The sequence below is a fragment of the Mastigoproctus giganteus genome, chromosome 2 (assembly GCF_048544385.1).
Source record: "Mastigoproctus giganteus isolate SK-2022 chromosome 2, ASM4854438v1, whole genome shotgun sequence".
NCBI lineage: Eukaryota > Metazoa > Arthropoda > Arachnida > Uropygi > Thelyphonidae > Mastigoproctus > Mastigoproctus giganteus.
The window spans coordinates 1473037-1494812 of NC_143576.1; the positions used below are offsets into that span (position 1 = coordinate 1473037).

At 35.2% G+C, this 21776-nt stretch overlaps 1 protein-coding gene across 2 annotated transcripts in view; it reads right to left on the bottom strand.

Moving 5' to 3' along the window:
- l(3)80Fj (lethal (3) 80Fj) overlaps positions 1-21776 on the bottom strand; it is a 694407-nt gene that overhangs the window by 509291 nt on the left and 163340 nt on the right. For both annotated transcript variants that reach the window (XM_090387924.1, XM_090387932.1), the window contains exons 11-12: positions 14379-14531; positions 8125-8222 (exon numbers count right to left, since the gene is read on the bottom strand). In XM_090387924.1, coding sequence (XP_090244050.1) covers positions 8125-8222; positions 14379-14531 — 251 coding nt within the window. The remainder of the gene's footprint in view (positions 1-8124; positions 8223-14378; positions 14532-21776) is intronic.

Genomic DNA, 21776 nt, shown 5'->3' on the forward strand with positions numbered 1-21776 from the left:
CAGCCTTTTTATCATCTGCAAACTTAGACATTAAGCCTGATATAGCTTCATCAATAATAAATATTGAAAACAAAAATCTGCCCGGCACTGAACCCTGGGGGACTCCACTAGTAACATTAGTCCATGAAGAGCAGTGCCCATTGATAACCCCTGTCTATTCTCACTCAACCATCCCTTTATCCATAGCAGTAACTTGCTCCTAATGCAACATTACCCTAGTTTGTACAGCATCAAAATTCATTTGATATTGCACAACTACACCAAACACTTTCCTGAACTCCAAGTATATGACATCAAAATTATTTTTTGCATCTAGTTCCTTTGTTACTGCATCGCAGTATCTAATCAGATTGATCAAACAACAGTGGCACTTAACAAATTCATACTGTGACAGCAGTATAATTGCATTCCTGTCTAGATGTTCCTGCTTTGTTTCTTTAACCAGTGACTCCAATATTTTTCCTGAACAGAAGTTAAGCTAACAGGTCTGTAATTACTCATCACCTTTTTATCCCCCTTTGTGAATTGGGGATGCATTCACATATCTCCAGTCCATAGAGACCTCCCCCTGAATCCAAGGATGCTCTCATAATTATGGTTAAGATTTCTTTTTTTTTTTTTTTGTTTTTTACCTGCAGATTCTTAATGCATAAAGAACCACTGCTGATAATCTAATCAAAAGTATTGCTTCCTTTACTTCTCTAACATGCATCCAATAAATCCACAAAAGTCACCAGTATGTAAGTAACCAACCCAGAAATTCCAGTCAACACCTGGAAAGTTAAAATATCCCATTTTAAGAAATTCTGATTTACTGGCCCACTATTTCTCTGCATAGTTGTTTGGTATACTCATCAAAGTAATTATGCCTATAGCTCACTCATACTCTCATTTTTGCTTTCTGAATGCTTTCATCACACTAAACTGACTCACCACTGCACTGGTTTCCCATGTCAACTGGATGCACTACCTTAGATTTAAATGTGCTTCTTAACTAAGAGCATAACCCCCCCCCACCAATTTGTCCTGTCTGTTCTTCCTGTATACATTGTATTCCCCATATTCAAATTCAACATTGCTTATGTCCGAGTGACACCATGTCTTCAATATCCCTACACTGTCTGTATTTGATGACTTAATCAGAATTCAAATTCGTCAAATTTATTTACAATGCTCCTAAATGTAGCTTACAATGCTCCTTGATTAACAATGATCTTTGAAATCTCCAACACCTTGCTTTCCAGGCTGTGCATGTTCTAATCAAAGCAGTGGAAGAATCACTTTTACCTCTACCTGCAGCTCTAATTAATCTATCAGTCTGTGTATCCATCCCCAGCATTAGTGTACATGTACCTGTTCCTACTGTAGTTAACCTAATACAGCCCATGTATTTACTTGTTCCATGATTACTAACAATAGAGCTTGAAATCTCCAACAACTTGCTTTCTAGGCTGCTGCTGCATGTTCTAATAGCAGCAGTGCAAGAATCACTTTCATCTCTGCCTACAGCTCTAGTTAATCTATTAGTCTATGTATCCATCCCCATAATATGAGGGGGATACACAGATGCATAGCACTTGGTCTACATGGCTGCACAATTTAAAGAAATGGGCTGCACATGACTGGCAGGATGTCCATCCTGCCAGTCACGTGCATTCCTACCTTGTACTATGTATTACTCTATGTACTGAATATTTTCTCTAATTTCCTATATATTGTGATCATTAGTGACTGCTATTTTACACATTAAATATTCTCAAAGTGCCCTATATTTAATAAGATGCGGTAGACAAATTTCAACCAATTCATATATTGTACAATTGCATCACTACTACACCATTGAAGCTTAAGACAAACTGAAGTCTGTAAACCATTCATCATTATTAAATCAACTGTTGATGCAAGGTGTGGCAATACTTGTGGCAAATCTACAAGTTCCCCGGGTGTGATGCTATGGTCACTTTCAATGAGGTTTTAAAATAAATGGAAATATTATGGTGTAGTTCAACAGATGCTGGTGCAGAGATTGTCCGGTAGGCCAACAGACTGCAAGTGTAACAACCAGTTTCATTAGTAGCATTAATGTTCTGTGTGATAATTTTGTAATGAGCAATGAAAAAATATCAAATTTTGTTTTAAACTGGGAAAATCTGCAACAAAAACACATGAAATGTTAAAAACTATTTATGGTGATGAAACGTTATGTTGTACCAGCATGTTTGAATGGCATAAGCAGTTCAAAGGTAGACGTGAGGATGTTCATGATGATCCAAAAAGTGGGTGAATATCAATCACTCGAAATGAGGACAGAATTCCAAAAATTTGGGAAACTGTTTTCACAGTTTCCCAAATGAAGATCTGAAAACAGATCCTCGTTTGACCCTCAGAATGATGGCTAATGAGTTGGAAAAGGGTAAGGAGACAATTCGTCAAATTCTGCATGAAGATTTAAAGTAAAGGCATGTATACACAGATCTTGTGCTACACAGCCTGACACATGAGCAGAAGCAACAAAGAGTGTCATTATGCAAAAACTTCATCTAGACTTGTCAAGGCAATCCTAATTTCCTTGATTGTATTGTCATTGCAGATGAGTGTAGGTCATATTGTGAGTCTCTGTATTGTATTGAAACAGTAGGACACAGACATTGTGTTTTTCAACAAACAAAGTGTGATTCAGAAGGAATGTTTACCTGAGGGGGAGAGAGTCAATGCTGCATTCTATGTCCAAAGGCAGTGATTCAAAGACTACTCAAGTGCATTTCCTGGTGAGGCCACAATTTCAAAAGAAAGGTAGCTGGTGAAGATATTTCTGATGAAACTTGGCATTATACAGATCAACCATCCACCCTACTCTCACAATCTAACAACAGGATATCTTTTGCAAAGTGAAAAATGCCCTAAAAACAGAGGACATAAACAAGTAACACCCAAAATAAACATATCTCTTTGGAAGCATTCACTGACTCTTTTATGATACTTTTAGAATGGTGTAAAATAGCATCTGAGTGATGCTTTGAAAAAAGCATCCGAAATATTATGTTGAATAAAAATAAAACCACTTTTGAGATCCTTCCCTTTGTGTTCTTTTTATTGCAAGTATCCAGGAACTTTATTGCCACATCTTGTATATACTTATATTGTAAGATAACTGTTTTCTTATAATTGCATATGGCAAGTTTTAAATGAACTCCACATGCTTTCAAGTTGAGTAAGAAAGAGATACCAATGTAAAATTCTTGTACAGTAGGAGCATTCAACCTTTTTCCAATACTGTTACCTAGTAGTTTCCAAGATTAATTCCTTGACAGCTTCCCATTTAGAATTCACTGTTTTTAACATCATCAGTTGATCCCACTGTATAGAAATTAAGAACTGTCTGAGACCACTGTAGTCACCTTTACAAAAACCAAAACTCTTCCCTTTACCCTTGATGGTAGTTACATCTTTAAGTAAATCCCATATCAGTACACTGTGATCACTGCCACTTAGTGGTTCCTTTATCTGTAAATTCTTTATGAATGAATAATCACTGGCTGATAAGCAGATCAAGGGTGTTACTCCCTCTTGTTGCCTCTCTAACATGCTGCTGTTGAAAACAATCATCCAATAAATCCACAAAATCTTGCTAGTGTGCGAGTGACCAATCTACAAGTTCCAGTCTATATCTGGAAAGTTAAAATCTCCCATTACAAGACATTCTGATTTACTGGTCCACTCTATTTCTATGCACAATTGTTGGTTGTACTTACCAGTCATTAGGCCTACAACACACTCCTACTCTCATTTTCCCTTTCCCAGTGTTTATGTCACACCAAACTGACTCAACATTGCACTACCCACCCAAGTCAACTGGATGCACTTCCTTAGATTTTGTTTTCTTAACTAACAGCATAACACCTCCTCCCTTCCTACCCTGTCTATCCTTTCTGTATACATTGTACTCCCTAAATTTCAATCCTGCACTACTTATATCTGTGTGATACCATGTCTTACATGTCACACCATATCCCAACAATATCTGCCTTTGATATCTTGATCAGCACTTCAAATTCAAATTTATTTACTATACTTCTAACATTAGTGTACATGCTAGAGATATTAGTATACATGCACCTGTTTACTCTTAGTTACCCTAACACAGCCCATGTATTTACTTGTTCCATGATGACTCCCAGCAGTTGTTGAAATCTCCAGCAACTTGCTGTCTAGGCTGCTGCTTATTACAATAGAAGCAGTGCAAGAATCAATTTCGTCTCTGCCTGCAGCTACTGTTAATCTTTTAGTCTGTGAATCCCCCCCCCCCGCCCAAGTTAGTAGTTTCCCAACTCACCTTACACTGCCTCGATAGTATCAGCAAATATTCTTGCACCCTTTCTATTTAAGTGTAACCCATAACTCATTTGACCTAAAACCTTACTGTTCATTCACAAAAATGTATTCAGCAATACAATCCTCTTTTCTAAGAAACTGCTATTGATTTTACTTGTTACATTAAGGAATGAAATTCCTCTACATCTCCCACTTTCAGCTTTCTGTAAGACAGAATTTTTTCCTTCATTACACTCAGAAAATTTGTACTGTCGAAACATTTTTCTATATGGAATCCATATTTCAGGCAGGCAACCTACCAATAACAGAGCTTTTACTGTATATCAAAATTAAGATAACTAATAGAAAAAAAGGAATCATAATTCAGCATTTAACATTGATGCTTCTGCAAAACGGAACCATGAAATACTGAGTACCATGTCAAAGTCTTATTTGGCATGATGCTCAATTTTTTTAGGTGCCATAGCAATCTAGCACCCAAGATTTGTCTATTTAAATTATCAGCTGGAATTTTTTTTTCACTGATCCTATTGATCAGCGAAAAAAAGTTAAAAATACCTTTGCTCTACAACAGGATTCCTTTTTAAAAATATCCCTACTTTTTTGTTGAAACATACCTTTAATCTCTTCATAACACATAGCCCTAACTTCTGAAATTTTTTGAATTTCACTATTCAGCATATTTTCTTTATAAAATATGGAAGTAGTAAACACAGGAAGTACATATCAGTTGAGAGTGCCACTATTAAATTTTGTGAATGCTTTTTTATTTTTCAGTTATAAAAACAATCTCTGAAATCCTTGAATCATCATCATCATCAGCCATTTTCAATCCACTGCAGGATGAAGGCATCTCCAGCAAATTTCCAGTTCCTTCTGTTTTGTGCAATGGCCATCCATTTACTACCCACAAACCCATGAATTTCATTTGTCCATCTCTGTGTTGTCTTCCAGGTTTTCTTCTAGATCCCCTTGGGTACCATTCTGTTATTTTCTTAGTCCATCTGTCATGTCTTCGAGCTATGTGTCCTGCCCAAGACCATTTTAGTTCTTTAGTTTTGATAAGAATGTCCTTTACTTGAGTTTGCTGCCTAATCCATGTGTTTCTCTTCTTATCTAATAGTCTGATTCCCAATATAATTCATTCCATTCTACACTTGTGTAGGTCTCAGCTTCTCTTCCATTCTTTTGGTGAGTGCCCAATTTTCACTTCCATAAGTCATGGTGGGAAGTATACATTGGTTCATTATTTTACGTTTCAGACAAATTGGGATATTGTTCCTCAGTATGTGATTATATTTCCTGAATGCTACCCATCCAAAATTTATTCTTCTCTTGACTTCCAGCCATTTATCATTATTACAGATAATGACTTGTCCCAGATAAGCATATGACTCCACCTTTTCAATTACTGCTCCTTCAATCATTATATACCTTTCTGTGGCATACTTGTTCATCATTACTTTTGTTTTAGCCATATTCATCTTTAGTCCAAAATCCTTACTAACTCTGCATAACTGATTAAGATTTTTCCTCTAATTCTTTGGGATCGTAGCTTATGACCACAATGTCATTTGCAAATCATAAATTGTTTAAGTACTCTCCATTCACATTGACTCGTTTCTGCGACCAGTCTAATCTTCTGAAAGCTTCCTCAAGGGCAGCAGTAAACAACTTCGGAAATATTGTGCCTCCTTGTCGAACTCCTTTCTCAATTTTAAATTTACTACTGTCTTTGTCTAGTCTAATAAAGGACGTAGCATTCTTATATATTTTCTTCAAAATCATAATATATGGGGTATCTGTGCCTTGTCTTTCCAGTGCCCGAAACATTGCCTTATGCTGTATAGAGCCAAATGTATTTTCATAATCCACAAATGCCAGGCATAATGGTATTTTATATTCATTTTCTTTCTCCATTAGCTGTGATATTACATGAAGGTGATCCACAGTTGAGAATCCTGTCCTAAAGCCAGCTTGCTCTTTCGGTTGATTCTCATCAAGTATTCTTTCTAATCTGTTAGTAATGACCCTTGTGAACAACTTGTAGATGTTGGATAACAAGCTAATTGGTCTATAATTTCCAATTTCTGATTTATCTCCTTTCTTATGCAGCAAAACTATGATTGCATTATTCCACTCCTTAGGCATCAACACCTTTTCTAATGCATTTTGTGAAGAGTCTTGCCAGTTTTTGTGCCATGTCTCTTCCTCCAAATTTTAACAACTCTACAGTAACTTCATCTTCCCCTGGGGGCTTTCTGATTCTTCATTTTCTTCAATGCATGTTCTACCTCATCAGGCATGTTGTGTGTGTGTGTGTGTGTGTGTGTGTGTGTGTGTGTGTGTGTGTGTGTGTGTGTGTGTGTGTGTGTGTGTGTGTGTGTGTGTGTGTGTGTGTGTGTGTTACTAATTTGCGATCCATCTTCCCCCACTGCTGGCATCATTCCCTCGTTCCTTGTATAATTCTCTATAGTAGTCTTCTGCTATTTGAATTATGCCTTCTCTGCTATTTATAAGTACACATTTGCTATTCTTCAGTTTCAGTATCATTTGTCTTTCTGTATTACTGCTCATGGCTGCTGATTTAAATCCTCTGTTTTCCCTTAATGCTTGTTCTACTTTTCTTGTGTTAAATCTTCTTATGTCCTCTCTGAGTCTCTTTCTAATGGCTTTGTATAACTCAGTATACTCAATTTTCTCCTTGTCAGTGTTTTTCTTGCTCTTCATTTGTCGTCTTCGGTTCATCACCACAAGTGTTTCTTGACTAATTTTTTCTTCTTTGGATTTCTTTTTACCTGTAGGTTTCTTGGGCTTTATCACTTTCAGAAAGTTGTAATATTCCTCGTCGATATCTTGGTCCGAGCATTCTGCAGAAACTCAAACTTGTTTTTAAGTTCATACTGCTTTTTCTCCTCTTCTGTTATTTCAAAGACCTTTGTATTATTTACTCAAGTCAGATTTTTCCTTTCTTTTCTTACATCTGTATCAAGTGTGCATCTTACCATTCCTGTGATCACTTCCAATATTTACCTTGTTCAGGACAGTAACATCATTCACAATATATCTTGTGTTAGTGGGGATGAAGTCAATTTCATTATTTGTTAATCCATTTGGGCTCTTCCATGTTCACTTTCTGTTCACCCTTTTCTTGAAAAGGGTGTTCATTACTGACATTCCTCGAGATTCTGCAAATTCCACAAGTCCTTCACCTCTTTCATTTCTTTCACCAATTCCAAAATTTCCTATAGTTCCCCTTTCTGTGCTGTTTTGTTTCTTTCCAACCTTAGCATTGAAGTCCCCCATAATAATAGTGTAGTGAGTTTTCTGTTCATGTAGAAGACTCAATTTTAGTGTACATTTCTTCAACCTCTTCATCATCATCATGGCTCAATGTTGGTGCATAAATCATTATAACCTTTAGATTATACCTCTTAGAAATCCTGAGTAGTAGTCTTGACACCCTTGATGATGCATTTTTGAATTCCAAATATGAATTTGAAATCCGTGAATACTTCCCTTCAAATTATTCATTATAATTATGCTATACTCAGCCATAAACATATCCCTGTTACCTATTCCCCAGGTATTTACTTAAATATTGTTGGACCACATGCCATTTGTAATATCTTCCACTTTCATTACTTTCCACATTAATGCATTTACCAAATAAATGAATGAATTAAATAAGCAACAAAACAACAGTCAATGCCAATTTTATTTACTATTTAAATTCAAGCACATGTAAATTGCTCACTACTGAATAATGAGAAATTAATGAAAAATAAATACCTTGAACCAGTCAATCAGATAATGAGGAACTTCAAGAGTAAATCTTGTACACCACAGAGATAACATTTTCAAAGTATGAAGAAGTGTATCTTCATGTACTAGAATAACACAAATATCATAAAATGGCTTAGAAACTAAAAACTAACATTACACTAATAAAATATAAGATTTATTCTATCACATACCAATTATCAACTTTTGTCTTTCAGAAAGAATTTCTTAATTTTTATCGGGGGGGGGGACGATTTTAAAATTAACTTTTGCCTTGAAATTAAATTTCACTGACAACATACACACTTTATGGTCACAGGCTTGTTTAGTACAGTACACTTTCGCCCCTAGGATTTTTTTTTTCTTTTGTCTTGGACTGTGTTAGTATATTCCTTGAAACAAATTTAGTAAAATATTTAATCAGTAAGTACTGTAATCCATTAAGAAAACATGACATATTGGCATTTTTAAGCAGAATTCAAAAAACACAAAACATTTTACAAAAATTAAGAAACTTTGGAACCTGTCAGGAGACCCAGCACCGTTTTTGCTACATTTTAGGTGCCACAACAGCTAGGTTAACCCTAAAATGGTAGCACCCACAGTTGTAAAAAAAACTGGGCACAATCTGACAGACCTAACTTTTCTTTTTAATTTCTGGAAAAAGTTTAACAGGTGTTTGAATTCTGCTTGAAGTATACCATAAAATGGAATACTTATTGCATGCATTTTAGTTTTAATAAAAGAATTTAAATATTTTAAAAATGTGCTTTTTTCCAAAACAAACTGTGCTCTTATTTTCAAAAAAAAAAAAAAATATATATATATATATATATATATTATGTGAGGTAAAAGTTAGGTAAAAGTAATAAAAATAAATAAATATGGCTATGTAGCTATCATTAGAGGCAGCAAATGCACATCCTCCACATGATGCCTAATTATATCTGATAATTAAAATAAATATGATATTTAAATAAAATCATCAGCCAGTAGTACGGCAATAATGCAGAGCGAAATGAAACGCAAAATAATATAAATAAACAAACAGGGAAGGGAAAGTAGAGATAATAGGACAAAAAGGTAGTCGATAATCCCCTATATAATTTAGTCAATTAAGTCATTAAACCCAATTAATAAAAAACGATATAAGTTTAAATAATGCCAATTATAAATAATTTAGCGGTACCGCCCTTGAAGTACCAGTTCCAAAAGACGTGAAATATCACCAAAAAAGGGTTAAAGAAACTACCAAAAAACTAAAATATCAAAATAATAGACTGACCATCATGCCCCATATCGACAGAGGACCACGAGGCCAATAATGGTCATGGAATCGCTGCATTTCAATCGTCATACAAATCATCGCAAAGGCAGAAATATCGAAGAACCAAACCACCCCTCCATTCTCCGATAGATCAACCAATGCAGAGGATTTGCATGGCGGTGGTCCTTATGCAGCGAAAAATAATCTATAGAACAGACAGCACTCTTGATCAGAGCCACACCACTGACATAATGCAAGCTTAACCAGCTTATATAATAGAAAGGAGAAGAATAGATGGCGGCACAGGTGCTGCTTATTTAGCATATCAACCCACTACTACCACTAATTTATATTATGTGAGGTAAAAGTTAGGTAAAAGTAATAAAAATACATAAATATGGCTATGTAGCTATCATTAGAGGCAGCAAATGCACATCCGCCACATGATGCCTAATTATATCTGATAATTAAAATAAATATGATATTTAAATAAAATCATCAGCCAGTAGTACGGCAATAATGCAGAGCGAAATGAAACGCAAAATAATATAAATAAACAAACAGGGAAGGGAAAGTAGAGATAATAGGACAAAAAGGTAGTCGATAGTCCCCTATATAATTTAGTCAATTAAGTCATTAAACCCAATTAATAAAAAACGATATAAGTTTAAATAATGCCAAGGGCGGTACCGCTAAATTATTTATAATTGGCATTATTTAAACTTATATCGTTTTTTATTAATTGGGTTTAATGGGTTTTATTAATTGGGTTTTAATTATCAGATATATATATATATATATATATATATATATATATATCTGATAATTAAAATAAATATGATATTTAAATAAAATCATCAGCCAGTAGTACGGCAATAATGCAGAGCGAAATGAAACGCAAAATAATATAAATAAACAAACAGGGAAGGGAAAGTAGAGATAATAGGACAAAAAGGTAGTCGATAATCCCCTATATAATTTAGTCAATTAAGTCATTAAACCCAATTAATAAAAAACGATATAAATTTAAATAATGCCAATTATAAATAATTTAGCGGTACCGCCCTTGAAGGTACCAGTTCCAAAAGACGTGAAATATCACCAAAAAAGGGTTAAAGAAACTACCAAAAACTAAAATATCAAAATAATAGACTGACCATCATGCCCCATATCGACAGAGGACCACGAGGCCAATAATGGTCATGGAATCGCTGCATTTCAATCGTCATACAAATCATCGCAAAGGCAGAAATATCGAAGAACCAAACCACCCCTCCATTCTCCGATAGATCAACCAATGCAGAGGATTTGCATGGCGGTGGTCCTTATGCAGCGAAAAATAATCTATAGAACAGACAGCACTCTTGATCAGAAACTGAAGAAATAAAGATCTCTTGATCAGAAATAAAGAAACTACCAAAAACTAAAATATCAAAATAATAGACTGACCATCATGCCCCATATCGACAGAGGACCACGAGGCCAATAATCTATTATTTTGATATTTTAGTTTTTGGTAGTTTCTTTAACCCTTTTTTGGTGATATTTCACGTCTTTTGGAACTGGTACCTTCAAGGGCGGTACCGCTAAATTATTTATAATTGGCATTATTTAAATTTATATCGTTTTTTATTAATTGGGTTTAATGACTTAATTGACTAAATTATATAGGGGATTATCGACTACCTTTTTGTCCTATTATCTCTACTTTCCCTTCCCTGTTTGTTTATTTATATTATTTTGCGTTTCATTTCGCTCTGCATTATTGCCGTACTACTGGCTGATGATTTTATTTAAATATCATATTTATTTTAATTATCAGATATAATTAGGCATCATGTGGAGGATGTGCAATTGCTGCCTCTAATGATAGCTACATAGCCATATTTATTTATTTTTATTACTTTTACCTAACTTTTACCTCACATAATATAAATGAGTGGTAGTAGTGGGTTGTTATGCTAAATAAGCAGCACCTGTGCCGCCATCTATTCTTTTCCTTTCTATTATATAAGCTGGTTAAGCTTGCATTATGTCAGTGGTGTGGCTCTGATCAAGAGTGCTGTCTGTTCTATAGATTATTTTTCGCTGCATAAGGACCACCGCCATGCAAATCCTCTGCATTGGTTGATCTATCGGAGAATGGAGGGGTGGTTTGGTTCTTCGATATTTCTGCCTTTGCGATGATTTGTATGACGATTGAAATGCAGCGATTCCATGACCATTATTGGCCTCGTGGTCCTCTGTCGATATGGGGCATGATGGTCAGTCTATTATTTTGATATTTTAGTTTTTGGTAGTTTCTTTAACCCTTTTTTGGTGATATTTCACGTCTTTTGGAACTGGTACCTTCAAGGGCGGTACCGCTAAATTATTTATAATTGGCATTATTTAAATTTATATCGTTTTTTATTAATTGGGTTTAATGACTTAATTGACTAAATTATATAGGGGATTATCGACTACCTTTTTGTCCTATTATCTCTACTTTCCCTTCCCTGTTTGTTTATTTATATTATTTTGCGTTTCATTTCGCTCTGCATTATTGCCGTACTACTGGCTGATGATTTTATTTAAATATCATATTTATTTTAATTATCAGATATAATTAGGCATCATGTGGAGGATGTGCAATTGCTGCCTCTAATGATAGCTACATAGCCATATTTATTTATTTTTATTACTTTTACCTAACTTTTACCTCACATAATATATATATATATATATCCAAGTATGAAAAGCAAATAGTAAATGATATAATAAATATTAAATAGTCACATAACCAATTAATGCCATCTAAGACGATTAAACATTACATCGGTCTGTATAAATATGAATATGAGTTAAGTTAATAGTGGTAAGAGTTTTTAAAGGTAAAATATGATATACTAGCTTATCAGGTAAACCAAAAACCATATCGGGTACCCAACGTGACCTGGAAAAAAAATATAAATATATGCCATGACATAAGCAATAAATTATAAAAATATATAAAAAAATACCATTAAAATGTTAATTATGGCAATAAGATACATTGAAAGGGACTTTTTCGAGGGCTAACCCTTTCAATGTATCAACCATAATTAACGAGCTATCCGTTTCTGTAGTCATAGTCCAGCATAACTATGTCCAAATATATGTAAAATAGTAAAATAGTAAGATAGAGCCAAAAAGTAGTTACGAGAATAAAATTATGTTGATTAATCCCAAATTTAGCAGTAAGCTGGCAAGATGACTGTTAGCCCGACGGATAGCCAAAATTTAAATTTAAATTAGAGAATTAGCTATAATTATTATTAGGCATATGTGCGTAGTTGATAGTACATGCAGTCACGGTAGTCTAAGCAAAAGTAACAGTGGAAGCTAGCGCTAACAAAGGCGAACGGAAAAAAGGTAGAAGGATAGATATAGTACCTCAATCCCCCTCGAATACTCTAATAGTTCATGAGGTATGAATAAATAGGGATAAGAAAGTGAAAGTTAAACAGAAAAGAAAAAGTAAAATAATTAACATAGGATGCAACCTTATAGTAAGGTATCCTGGTTATGGCAGGCAATGCACAGATGTATAGAATGCGTTAAGATTAAAATAAGAATGCTTACCACCGTATAGCCAAAATACTAAAAAACCACGTGTATTAGCACGTGTAGCATATATAACTACCGATCGTAGCCCCCCCTAGGAAATGTAATAGCTAAGTTAAGTGCTAAATTAAGTATAATTACATGTAGCGCCCTCTGCAGTTTTTTATATACTGCATAATATTACACATAGAAAGGCCGTCAAATAAGTATCTCTCGAAGTCACAGTAGAAGTTAACAGAATAAGTTCCTACCCATAGAGCAAATATAGGTACTACGTTTTTAATGCATGTAAGCTATATGCAACTTACTCCATGAGCAGTGCCTACTATTTACATAATTACATATCCAACGAAATTTATCTAAGCCAAAGAAACACCTACGAAAATTTACAAAGGCTATGTTATATTAGCGCCTGTTTAGGACTTTATCTATAATACTCTGTGCGTTAAGGTTATAATGCCCCTTGTTGTTTGCTATCAATATGGCTTTATAAAGATATCGTGTAATAATGTGGTGTGGGAAGCAATTTTTTAATAACTTGGATCTGAATTCAATGAGTGTATCTATAATATAATCAGTCTGGTTACATATATATAATCTTCTGATACTTTGTGCGATTATGATATTGCGATGTATCCTTTTTTGAGATATTCGAGTTCCAGTTAGTGAGGTCAATAGCATTAAAATGAAAATCTTTGCGTTTATCATACAGCTTGGTGTGTACGGTATTATTATCTATCCTTATATCCAAGTCCAGGAAGGTAGCAGATTTGGAAATATTAGTGTTGGTGCATTCTAATGTTAATTCAGGCGGATAATATTTAATTGCTTCTGTCAGGAAGTCGGGCATGTTAAAAACTATCAAATCGTCAATATATCTGTATAGAACAATATTGTGTTTAAAATTATATTCAAAGTGGTGTAGGTATAGATTAGCCACTAAACAAGAGCTACATGTTGTTGTTGTTATTTGGTTTTTAGGAGCATTAGCAACTAAGGCCATATTGCTCCGTGAATGGAGTTTCGTTTGTCCGTTACTATTTTGTAAGTGCTACTATTGTTAAGTTCATTTAGTAATGCGGTAGTGTAAAATTTTTTACACTACCGCATTAAAATTTTGAGTATAGAGTTAAAACTATTTTTTAAATTATATATATTAGATATTTTATTTATTTCCATTTTCAAATTTTTTTCAAAATCACCCTGTACTTTACAGTTTGGTACAAAGTTTTAATTAAGTAATTCCTTCTTCCTTGAGAACAGCAATAAAATATTCTACAGCTGTTGCAGTTAGCCATAATCAGAAACCTTCAATATGATCGTTTAAATATAAAAAAAAAAAAAAACACTATATTAAAAAACATCAAAAGCAGTTGAGTTCATATTTACAGTCAAGTTTTAAATGATTCACCTTCTTGCTTGAGAACAACAATAAAATGTTCTACAGCTGTTGTAGTTAATAACTGTACAGAAGAACTTCCAGAAACTCCATGGAAACTGAGGTTACCAATCCCACTAAGAACTCCTTGCCTTTGGGTAATGACTGTTAATTTGCCTTCTGAACCTAAAAAAAAAGTTTTTTGTTTTTTCAATATTATTAAAAAAAATTTTTTTTTCAATATTGGCTACCAATAATTGCCAATTTCAAAGAAAGTATCTAAAAAAAAAACATGGTAAAGGGCTTTTTTTTTTACCCAAAACTAGATCCATTTTTAAAAGTAAAAAAAACAGAGATGAAATTTTCAATAATGTTCAGACATACCCAAATGTATTTGTTTGAATATAAGCTGCATACAATCCCCAAAATTATGATCATGAAATAATAAAAAAAAATAAAAAAAAAATGAATAAAAAATTTAAGCACTTTATCTAGTTGTGCTTCTCACATAGTGATAACATAGTGCTAGAAGAAAATGACTTTTCAGAGAAATCTGCCAATCTTTGTGCTAATACAGTAATTCCTCACCAGCCATAGATTTCCAAACTGTGGATTTGAAATATGGTTTTTCATTTGCATACCAAAATTTTATAATCCACATTTTGTTTATGTATATGCAGTTTTAGTCCAGTCCCCTTATTCAAAAGAACATAACAATTACTGCTGCTGATGTAGATCATGGAAGGGAAGAGAGAGAGTTATAATAGCTTTGCAAAGGGACATAATTTGTTTAGGCTCTAGCCTCTCAACAGTACCACATATGCACTCATCAGTGCCATATTACATTTCTGAAAAGAATTTAATAATTTCTGAAAATTACTGTTCTTGAAAAATGCAGTAATTTTCAGAAATATATCCTCCACAATTGGCAACGGATTCCTGTACCGCTTTTCATTGAAATGCAAGGCCATCACAATGCGATTTTTTCCATTGTATAAATGTGTATCAGTCAATACTTGCTTTGAACTGAAGGAGAGGTAATGCCCAATGGTTGTCACTTTCTAATGATTTAAATTGTTATGTGTGCAAATGCTACTGGGACGCACAGAAAAAAAAAAAATTCCTGACTTACAGGTAATTGGATGCCTGCCATGTTTAGGCCTCCTGAAAGCCTTGTATGTAGAAACTGCTAACAGCTTATATTTCATAAGCAACCACAGTATGGTTATTCACCTTTCCTAGTAACTTCATTGTTACTGGTCATTTCCACATGATACAACTATGTTGAAATGGGCATCATATACATTTATGCCTCTTGTTTCAATGAGGTAACTATGTCTATTCACAATTTGTACCATAGAACTTCAAGCTCATTGTGAAATCAATAAATGTAAAATACAGAATAGAGTAGAGCGTCAGTTATCTGGGATAATTGATGTCAGACCTCTTTGGGATAGCCAAATTTTCTGGATAATCAAATATAAGGTAAGGTAAGATTAAATAAATTTAATCTTACCTTACGATTAAATTAAATAAAAAACATTATAAACCAATCTCAAATATAAATAGAAACATCCATCCAGGCATTTTTATGATTTTTATACAAAACTGGAAAATTATAAAGATTTTTAAATGCTCTTGGTTTTTCAACTTACCGATAGCGAGCACGGACAATCTGTGCATCCCAGTAGCATTTGCACACATAGCAATTGTAACACGCTCTTTTCTCATCTTAAAACCTGGAGGAGGCATTTTTTTAGTGGTTAGGGTTTTTCTCGGTAATGCTTTCCATAATAAGCCCGTCTCATAAAAATTATAAATGTTTTCTTTCTCATAATTTGCTTAACTGAAGCAAACTTACTTTTAAAGGACACTGCTGTCGATTAGTCTGTAGAAAATTTCTCGCGTTGAATATCTAGTTCACATATACCGTGTCTCAGTTTAAACTTTTTCAGCCAACCTGTGCTTGTCTTAACATCTTTATTACCTCTTAATTTTCGATTAAAATCCAATGCCTTTTCCCACAACATTGGGCCAGACATTGGTTGACCTAAAATTCGCTTCTGAAGAAACCACAAATAAAGGGCACTCTCTAAAGCGGAATTTTCAGGTTTCGACATCATCTTTTTCTTGCAAGATCTTCCTTCACTGTCTATATTCGACACAAATTCTGTTATAGATTTAAAAATTTTCTTGATGTCATAAATTGTTGAAGTATTCACATTAAATCCTTTGGAGAGATTTCCTAAAATTTCACCTGTTCTAATTCTATTAATAATTTTCTGTTTATGTTGCAATGTAAAAACTACATGTTTTCTTTTTGTTCACATTTTACCATAAAAAAATTTAGAAAAATAATAACTCTCACAGTTTCGGGCTGATATTATTCTTAATGAATCTGGAACTAAACTAATCTGAAATTCACTCATGGTTTCCGAGAAAATCCAGGTCCCTATGATATTTTTCTAAAGCACATGTCACATAGAATTCTACAGGTCACAAACACGATAAAACAATAAAAACAATTGGAAGTTTTCGGTTTATTGGGTTTTTTGTTTGTACAATCTGTTATAAATGGGTGGTAACTCGATTTGATTTTTTGCTTATTAAAATCAAACTTCAATTTTCAAACGTGATCTTTATAACAGAGCTTACTGCACTACATTATTAATAAAAAAAAAAAAAAGAAGAAAGTTCAACATTTTCAAATTATTCCGAATACTTAAAAACAAATTAGTTCAGACACAAGGAAATATTAGCATTAATTCAGTCATACGATGCAAAAAAGGAAGACGCTTATGCATTATCATCCAAAAAAAAACCCACCATTTCATCCATCCCATTCACTCCAAATGTCTGTCTAGCTAAGCCAGTGGTTTTCAACATTTTTTAATAACGGCACCCCTAAGTAATTTATTTTGCTTTGCAGAACCCCTACTCAGTTTTCTGCATGTTACATCTGATTCTCAATCTCTGTATCTCTTCCGTCATGCAGTATGATTGATAACCTTTGAGGTTATGATGAACATCGTGGTGATATCCAATTTCCTTACATTTCGAGGGTAAAGCTCTAAAACAGTGTTCGCAGGCCGGCCGCTAGTCAGTACACAGGACCGAACTTACAAGGAACTCTCAAGGAGGCTTCCAATTCAGCTAGTGCATACTCTTGCTACCTCTACTCTGCCAAATAGTGACTGGAGGGAGTCCGAATTGTATGCGGGGGGCATTGTCGAGGACCTGGTATATTCTAACCATGTGTACGCCATATCCAAAAATTCCATTACTTCATACAGCATGTCCCACCCACTTTTTCTTACAATTGAATACACCATGAATTGTCAAACTAATAGAGTACGCTTATCTGTGAAAAGATCTAAACCTCCCAAACACTTCCTAATTCATTTCACAAATATACGTGGTCTCAATTCTAATTTCAACGATGTCCATTTCCACTTCTGTTTTCTGCCAAACCCCATGTACTTTTTTCTCACAGAATCTCAATTATTGGTTAATTCAACTACTGCTCATCTCAGTTGCCCAAATTATTCGCTGTATGATTTCCTTTCGCCTCAAAGGTGGTACTTGTGCATATGTCCATTCCGATATTCCCTGTCAGAGACTTGGTAATTTGGAATCTCCTCTCTTCGATCTTCTTTGGCTTAAAATCTCTCTACCTCAATTGTGTCAAATTCATCCATTGTCTCTACCGTTCTCCCAACTCCACTAACCACTTGGAGCGCTTTGACTTCCTCTCTTTGCAATTTGACTTTCTCCAGTGCGACCTTCCTAACAGTGAGGTAATTTTAATGTTCACAACTCCAGTTGGCTTCCGTTTTTCTAATCATACCGACCCAGCTGGTCGAGATGCTGAAGCTTTTGCAATTACTAATGACCTTGCACAGATTGTTCATTTACCAACAACAATACCGGACAATCCTAAACATACAGCCAACACGCTTGATCTTTTTCTCACAAACAACCCTTCTAAGTACACAGTCGAAATGAGAGGTCCTTTAGGCACCTCAGATCACAACTTGGTGATTGTCTCTTCTCCACTGGAGTCTTTATCTCATGGCTATTCCCAACCACGTGTTGTTTGGCATTACAAGAATGCAAAAAGGGATGACCTGCGAGATTTCCTTTCTTCTTTCCCTTGGTTGGATAACTGTTTCAAAACACCTGATGTCAACGTTTGCTCAGATCGTGTCAGTGAAATTATTCTTGCAGGAATGGAATCCTTTATTCCACACTCCACTTTAAAATCACGTTCGGGATCTAAACCTTGGTTTTCCAATAAATTTGCTAAGGCTGTTCAAGAAAAGAATGTTGCATATCGTAATTGGCTTGTTTCTAATTCTTCGGATTCATTTTCTGTCTACACCAAAGCTCGCAACAATTTTAAAGCATTTATTAATGAGTCCAAACTAGAGTTTGAACAGGATAAGATTAGAAAACTTGCTTCTTGCCATAATGGTAGCGAAGCATTCTGGTCTGTTGCCAAAGCTATTGGCAGCAACTTTTACCCATCTCTGCTCCCACCTCTCTCCAAACCTGATGATTCTGTTGTTACTTCAGCCAAGGATAAGCTGACCTGTTAGCATGCCATTTTTCTTCCAACTCATGTATTTATGATCTTGGTAAAACACCTCCCACCATTCCCAACACGCTCCATTCAATGCCTCCTGTGGTCTTCCATCAAAAGGACGTCAGAAAGATTTTGACGAATCTTGATGCTAAGAAACTTGAGGTCCCGATGGTATTTCTCCACTAGTTCTCAAAACCTGTGCTCCTGCACTTACTCCTGTTCTTTGCTGCCTCTTTTCAATTTCTTATTCCAAAGGTGTTTTTCCTTCTGCTTGGAAATTTGCTCATATCCAGCCAGTTCCCAAAAAGGGTGACAAACCCCTCCCATCCAATTATCGTCCCATTGCAATTACTTCTACTCTTTCTAAAGTAATGGAGAAATCAATTAACCGCCAACTCTTAAACTAGCTAGAAGCCTTCCGTCTGATCAATGATCGCCAGTATGTATTCCGTCAGTCTCGATCCACTGGTGATATTCTGGCTTATGTTACCCATTTATGGACTAATTCAATGGAAAAGTTCGGTGAAACACAAGCAGTTGCTCTTGACATCTCAAAGGCTTTCGATTTTCTAAAAAGGTCTTCTAAACAAGCTTCCACCTTATGATTTGCCAACTGTTTTTTGTAATTGGTTATCCAGTTTTCTCTCTGATCACTCACTGAGGGTGATGGTAGATGGCTCTCTGTCTTCTAACTTCTCCACTAATGCCGGTGTCCCCCAAGGTTCAGTTCTTTTCCTCTTGTATATTAATGATCTTCTTTCATTGACTGGAAATCCTATCCATAGTTCTGCCAATGATAGCACATTGGCATTCCACTTTGAGAAACCCTGCCCTGCTCAATTAGCTTCAACTTCTCAAAAATATGCTACCAATTACTTAAATGCCGATCTCCAGGTAATTCTCCAGTGGGGCAAAGACAAATTAGTTGATTTCAATCCTTCTAAAACTCAGTCTTGTCTTATATCTCGAAAAAAGGATTCTTCTGCTCCTATGCTTATCTTTGTTGACACTCCGATTTCTAGGCAAGTTGATATATCTCTTTTGGGGATTACCCTGACTTCTAATCTCTCTTGGTACAAGCACATTACAAATATTGCTTCCTCTGCATCTAAAAAACTTGGTTTTCTCTTTCGCTCTCAGCATTACTTTTCTTCCAAACAGCTTCACTCTTTACAAATCGCATATCCACCCTACCATGGAATATTGTTCCCACACATGGAGTGGTACTCCCAAAACCTCTCTCAGGCTTCTTGATTCCGTTCAGAAGAGGGCAGTTAGGTTAATTAATGATTCATCTCTAACAGAATCTCTCCACTAAGAAATGGAAAAAAAAATTCATTTTCATTTTTTATTTTAATTTCTTACCAACTATCTGTTCCTTTTTTGTCTCTTACCTGGTTATCCTACCATATATCACTACATGTCTTGTAGTGATATATGGTAGGAATAACGGCACCCGTCAACAGCTTCCGCCCCGGAAGCTGCACACAACGTGTCTGGTACTTTCTTAGTGTTCTAGCTATATGATCAGTCAGACCCGGATAATAGGGAATGTATGCAGTGGATGTTGGTGTAAAAGACTCGCCTCTCCTCTGGTTTCCTTTAACATATTTTTCTATAATCCTCTGGGGGTAGCCACATTTTGCTACCACATTTTGCTAACGACGGATCTTGCAAAATGTGGCTACCCCCAGAGGATTATAGAAAAATATGTTAAAGAAAACCAGAGGAGAGGCGAGTCTTTTACACCAACATCCACTGCATACATTCCCTATTATCCGGGTCTGACTGATCATATAGCTAGAACACTAAGAAAGTACCAGACACGTTGTGTGCAGCTTCCGGGGCGGAAGCTGCACACAATCGTGTCTCAGGTTAAGGACCCCATTCAAAAAGAGAACACAAGTGGGGTCGTATATAGCATTAAATGCCCGGATTGTGGGGAATGTTATGTAGGGGAAACAAAACGCCGTCTCAAAGATCGTCTGGGGGAACACACTAAGGCAATAAGAAATGCGGAATATGGCAAGTCCGCCGTGGCCGAGCATTTTTGGGAGAAGCAGCACCAGATCTCCCCGGACGATGCTATCATCACCGATCGGGCGCATAAGTTCTGGGACCGTAAGTGGCTCGAGAGTTTGCGGATCTGTTCTACAATCAACATTAATAGAGATAGAGGTACGCGGATTCATCCCCTCTTTGAGGCCGTTATCCTCAGAAGGGATGAACGGTTCGTATGACTCCCGCTCGAGCCACTTCCGGTTCCACAACGCAGGAGAACGGAACACGTGAGTATGAAACACGTGATGAGTACCATGAACCTGCTGATATTTAAAGATGTACTGCAGAATAAGAAAATACTGCTGAAGAAGAAGGCTGGAGCCTTTGAAAGCTATGGTTTTTTATCACTTTTAACTTAGTATATTTTAATGCATTTTATTGTTTATAATGTAGCAGATTTTAACATTTTATATGTATAGTTTATCGTAAAGTTAAATTTATTGTAAATATAGGTTATTATAATTTATTATAAACACAGTTAGTAAAAGTCTAGTTTTCTTTTGTGTTTTTATTTCTACGCAAGGTTGGTGCAAAACACTAAAATCTACAGTATACAGATACAATAATGTGCCTGCCACAGCCAGGAGTCCAGGGGCTTGACAATGATATGGGATAATATAAAAATATGTACAGTATAAAAGATAACATAACAATTAAAAACGTAGCATTAACCATTCAATAGATATGAGTATGTACATGGTTGTGAGGCAGACAGTACACCAAGGTACGTACACGTTCATATGTACAAAGCACATATTTAAGCATATTCACACAAGTCAGAATAT